We start from the raw sequence: 6000 nt of genomic DNA on the forward strand, positions 1-6000 counted from the left end.
AGACACCCTAGAAAACCACAGCAATACTAGTATTTTATAGACCCTTTCAACAATAAAAACAAAAACAATGCTTGAACATTCTATTTGGTTCCCAATCTACTTCCTCTGCATTAAGATAACATTATGGAATGTTAAAACGGAAGCCTTGTGGGGCCAACTATGATGCTGATAATGGAACTCTCTTGAAAGGGTCTATATAAGATATGTATCTTTTTGTTTTATTTATCTTTCCTCTCCTGTATAAAAAGGCATGTGACATCTCAAGCATTTTCTATGGTGTGATGTTTAGCAAACCTTATAGGTATTGGGTTTCTACAATGTTCTTTGCCATATTGCTGAAACCTATTGTTGAAGACTACTTAAAATATCTATCTGTTTAATACGGAAGATGTTAATAAGGACGTTAATTGAAAAGAATCAAAGAATCAGACATTTACATTGGCAGGTTTCCCTTGCCCCAATGTCCTCATCCTAGTTTTTGACAAACACTCGCAAACAGTCTGAGGAGGTAGTTCTCTGTGAACATAAATCATAAATGTATACTTTTCTGTTTGCTGTCCTTATAGTATAGTATATGCTGTTCCAGGACAGGAAGTTGTCAAAGGACTGAATTGGATGAGGGGAAGATGATATCAGCTCATTATTAACTTTTTATTAAAAGCAATTAGCGTTAATTTTATTGTGCAATATAGCATTTCATTTCATTCAAAGGCAATGTACATTTAATTTCATACAAATTATCTTAACAAATTTATTATCAAGCCAGGGCTCCAGAGTGCGACCAATTTGGTCGCATATGCGACCTAATTTTTCAAAAGTGCGACTAAAAAAAATCGGAGGTCGCACCAGTGCGACCAGCTATTCGAGAAAGGAAAAAGTGTCCGCATTGAAACTCTACCTTTGGTTCAATAACAGACACATATTTGGCCAATATCGTGGTTTAAACAAATCACAGATAGTGAAGGGCGGGACCTCCCCTCTGATTGGCCGTGGCCCAGTGCCTGTGTGTAAATTTGAAAATGCGTGTGCTGCAGAGAGAGAGAGAGAGAGAGAGAGAGAGAGAGAGAGAGAGAGAGAGAGAGAGAGAGAGAGAGAGGTCAGAGACCCGTCAGATAAACAGTGGATGTAGTTGCATTACAGTGTGGTCACATAGGCCGAGATAAATGTACCCTCTCCCCACTGCCTTTCGGCGGCTGGCAGCAGCAAACCGATCAGACGAGCCCGAGATGATGATCAAGTTTATCTATGCCTACGATAGGCCTAGTGAAACTTCCCTTCACCAAGTTCAGTCAGAAATAATTATTCACCAGAAAAACAGTTTGAACGTAAACCCGACGTACAGGAATGCCACTTGCGCCAAATTTATAGGAGTCATTGCAGATGAAAAGACGTCTTAAAATTGCGAACAATGAATACAAGGCCTTTGCGAACGACAGAGATAGATATCGCCGAAAAGGAGTGAGTCATTGACCGCAGGTACATGCAGGGAGTAACCCGGTTTTCAACAGCAATATTCGTTTTGCGCGCGAGTTGTTTAAACTCATTCTGATGGCATCAATCAATTTAATCCGGTATTTGGCGCAAACCGAATATCGCTGCTACATTTAAAGCCCGAATATTCCCTGCATGTATAACTGGTCATTGTGTACGGTGAATTTAATGGACACATTTAGATAGAGCATGGCAAGTCATTGCAATAGCCTATAATAATAGGCCTACCATTTTGTTACTGCATTAACCATAGTGATGTTCTTATTGAAAATTTAAAAATACTAAAATTAAAAAGTAAATTGCATTGTGGGACTGTCAAATGATTATTGCAATCATTGCAAAATCACATAAAAATCCCCCAGGCTACTTGGAACATCTCTTTAAATTGTGCTCAAATACATTTCTATAGAAGATGCTAGCATGGCGAGCTGGTTTAGCCAAGGCCTAAAGATCATGAAGGATAGTATGTAAGACACTGAGCCATGAGATGTGTAGTTTGAAGCCCTTAAAAGACGTGCACTGTTAATTTACTCACTGTTATTTTTATTTAATTCATCTTGAGATGTTTTAAGTTTAAATTTCAGCTCAGTGAAGCACTTAAAGCACCAACACTTCATTAAGTTACTTTTCTTGTAGAATTGTAAATCATAAGTCATAGGACAACCTATAAAGGACAGTAATTAAGGAAAAAAAGTGAACCTGCTGCGATGTTAAATGCGATGTGGTTGAAAATTTAGGTGCACCTAACTTTTGTGCTGGTGCACTATAAGAAAAAAAGTTAGGTGCACCAGTGCAACCAGTGCAAAAAGTTAGTCTGGAGCCCTGCAAGCTGAAAATAATATATCATAAACACAACTGTGAATAACTCAAATCATGATAAAGGATGATTATTATAATCATTATATTATTATTATTATTATTATTATTATTATTATAATAAGTCTTTGTATTAATCAATGAAAAGGTCTTTAGACAAATCGGCATCTTCTGTTGGCAGTCCAGTGGATAACGCTGCAACAGAGCAGCGGTCATCTCGAACACATCGCTTAGTCTGACTGTCCGTCCTACTTCCTGATTCCCAGAGGCCCCGCCCCCGAGGAGACACTTCCTTGTGCTGGTTGGCGTCTCTACAGACCCGCGCTTTCTCTGGAGCCCTTGTGCCACGAACGGGAGTGGACTGGGAGACTGGAGTCAAACGTGGCGTAACGGAGCGGAGAGTCGCAGATGTCCGAGGTCTGCGTCCAACCTGCCCAGATCGCCGAAAGTCGTGTCTGTCCAGACTGGACACGTCGAAAAGTTCTGCAGAATAGTCGTACTCCTCTTCAGCGTCGTAGACGAGGTGCTCTGGTGTGGTGGACGTGTCTTTCTGACCGTCAAAGCCACAGGCCGGTTCTAAGGAGTCTGCCTGATGGGATCTCTCTCTGGAGTGCATCAGGGTCTGATTGGCCAAAGATTCAGACGATCTGGGACTAGATGAACGAGACAGAGACTCGGTCAAGAGTTTGTCCCGTCTTGTCAATCGAGTAAACGAATAAGCTAACATTTCATCTAGGAAAAAAGATTGAGATAAAGAGCCAACTGATGATTCGACTGGAATACATGACGTTGGAGAAAAGGATCCAGTCAGCTCTTTGTCCCTGGATGTTTCACCGTATCCCGACTCCTGGCTGACAGACCCTTGATACTTCTGACCATGACGTCCATCACAGCAGCTGCATGTTGCCACGGCAGCAGAGACATCAGAGATGTCGGTCCTGCGCGTCTCACCCAGATCTGAGACAGAACGTTCCGGGGAGTCCACTGACACGCAGCTCAACCCCGGTGACCGCTGCAGAGGTAGGGGGAAGGCAGCATCGGCCGCCTCGCTCAAATGTAAGTACGATCCTCCAGGACAGAGCTGCGAGTAGTCATGGTAACTGCCCTGATCAGAGTCCCGTGAGGCCTCCTGAGGGCAGCTACCCTCTGAGGGTCCACACACATGCAGGAGGCTCTGCAGGTACTGGACTACGGTACAACCAAAGACCCCTTCGTTTGGCAGAGTGATCTTACTTGCAATGTACTGCTCTGAAGGTCCCCTCATCGAGCCTGGCCACTGAAGTGGAGACTGTAGCCTTCCTGGTGGTCTGTGTTCTCCAATGTTGCCAGGCAACTACAATAAACAGAACACAGCTGAATTACGGAACTGAGGGTGTTTTTATAGCACATTTAAAAACAACAGGAGAAGGTGTGTGTGTGTGGAATAGGATGTTAAAGGTAGAATCACCAAAGAAATACATTAGCTGCATGTCAAGAATAATAAAAAGGTATCATCTCTGCTAGGGATGTTATAATAGAGTGACGCGTCTCCTCCTCATTTGACTAAGTAGCAGTCATGAAAGTACCTTGATTCCTAAAAGCACGCATCTTCCGATGAAGCAGTCGTCCAGGGATCTCCTGAGCAGCCCCTCAGTCATCTGGACCCCCCTGCTTTCTTTAGAAGCATTCAGATATCTGCATACACACATACGAGTCAACATCAGTGTCCTTTATACACACACACACACACACACACACACACACACACACACACACACACACACACACACACACACACACACACGAGTCAACATCAGTGTCCTTTACACACACACACACGAGTCAACATCAGTGTACTTTACACACATACGAGTCAACATCAGTGTACTTTACACACACACACACACACACACACACACACACACACACACACACACACACACACACACACACACACACTTTTGCAGCATGCATCATGTTTTTTGCTTTGTTTTAGACATTTCTTACAAGTCCTTACCACACACACCATATACTAATCTCCCCTCTAATGAGCCATATTTCAGTAGTTACGTGCAGGGCAACCTAATTAGTTACTGTTCCATACTGAACAGAGTCAACAGCCAGTCTAATCAACTAGACAAACACAGACAGACACTACGATCCATCCCTAGTCTTCCTCTGCATTTGACCCATCTGTGGTTAGGGACACACACACACACACACACACACACAGTTGGAAGGAACAAATATTGCATGTAATGCAATGTAAAACAAAATAGGGGCAGAGTGGGACAATATTACTGAGATTTCAAGCTTGAGCTCAAAAGTATTATGGAGAGAAGTATGAATTGAGGAGATGTGGGAGACAGATGGGTTACAGCTTTTAATGAAGATCATTAAAAAAATACTGCTTAATACATGCATTGCTTAATAATGCAATGCAAAGCAAAACGTGTTTCTTGTGTGATTTGTATTCTCTGTCTTTGGAATATCCCAGATGGATTTCTCATAAGGAGACAATGGAGGCTAAGATCATACACACAAATGCATGCGCACACACACACACACACACACACAAGTGGGACCTCACCGGTGGAGTTGTCCTGCTGGCACGCCAAAGAAGGAGTCCAGGCAGCTCCCAAACACAGTCACTCCGAGCACGTCACAGTCTTTGGACACGCGGAGCGATAACCTGTATCTGTACCCAGCAGCCTCTGTGTCCCGTCCACATTTAACACAACTCCATCTTAACACACACGAGTGGAAGGCAGAAACAGACTTAACACACGTTTATACATTTTCCTAGTTCACACAATTTGTGGCACACTATCACAACTCCTTGAAATAAATACATTTTCGTAGATAAATATGTGTTTCTCTGAAACCCTGTAACACCCCTTATGTTAGTATGCCCTTCAATGTCTCATCTCTGATCTGCTCGTGTTGTGCGTTTCCTTAGATTCAACTGTCTTAGGGATCAAAGGTTTGTTTTACTAATTATTTCATACAAGCTTACATCACATACCACTTGGAGGTGCAAACAATAGCAGAGTTTTGGTTGATTTTTATCTCACTAAATGATAGCCAAGGAGCTAGAAGTGAACATACATGGATGGCGGTGCTTTCATTAGGCTATACAAATAAACATGACAAAATACTTTTATAACCCTTGAGACAGCTCTTTTTCTCTGTGATCACAATGGCGATGCAGCTTTTGTTTGCACCTCCAACAGCATAGCATACCTGTTACTGCCCACAAATGCCCGTCTGTTTGTGATAGATATTAGTAGACCTATGTAAACAGGAAGTAACCGGGGGGAAGGGTAAAATACGGATACTTCCGTTAAAAACGTTGTTTACATCAGCCATATAACGTTGCACTTTGTCATCAGACAAACGTCGATACGTTAACGTTAGGTAACATAACTTGATTTTTTTAAAAGTTAAGTTATTGTTGTGCCGCTTACCTGGAGACCTGCCCGTTTGAACCAGACGTTAAGTCAACTCTTGAAAAACAGTTCAGGCAGCATGGGTACAAAATGCTGGTATCCTGAATAGACAGAACTGTACACCGAAATAAAGCTATCTTGGACATACCAATGGAACACTGGATAAATAAGATAACTAGTCTTAAATCCGTGGATGATTTTCAGGATACTGCACCATGATTCTTCTCCTCGGCATGTATGTAACGCGTTATGTATATGTCTGCTG

General features: G+C 42.3%; 1 protein-coding gene across 1 annotated transcript; it reads right to left on the reverse strand.

The window, feature by feature from the left end:
• Positions 1-2440: 2440 nt before the first annotated feature.
• ddias (DNA damage-induced apoptosis suppressor) lies at positions 2441-5772 on the reverse strand (the record flags this gene model as incomplete). The annotated part of the gene is made up of 5 exons (XM_076262409.1): positions 2441-3640; positions 3873-3981; positions 4877-5032; positions 5530-5578; positions 5754-5772. Coding segments are annotated over 5 exons (1533 nt in total), but the record flags the coding sequence as incomplete, so codon positions are not given.
• Between the last annotated feature and the right edge of the window lie 228 nt (positions 5773-6000).

The sequence above is a fragment of the Alosa pseudoharengus genome, unplaced genomic scaffold, assembly GCF_046254945.1.
Source record: "Alosa pseudoharengus isolate Yale_2024_CS ecotype anadromous, Long Island Sound unplaced genomic scaffold, YU_APseudo_1.1 YU_APseudo_1.1_scf_28, whole genome shotgun sequence".
In the NCBI taxonomy this organism is placed as follows: domain Eukaryota; kingdom Metazoa; phylum Chordata; class Actinopteri; order Clupeiformes; family Clupeidae; genus Alosa; species Alosa pseudoharengus.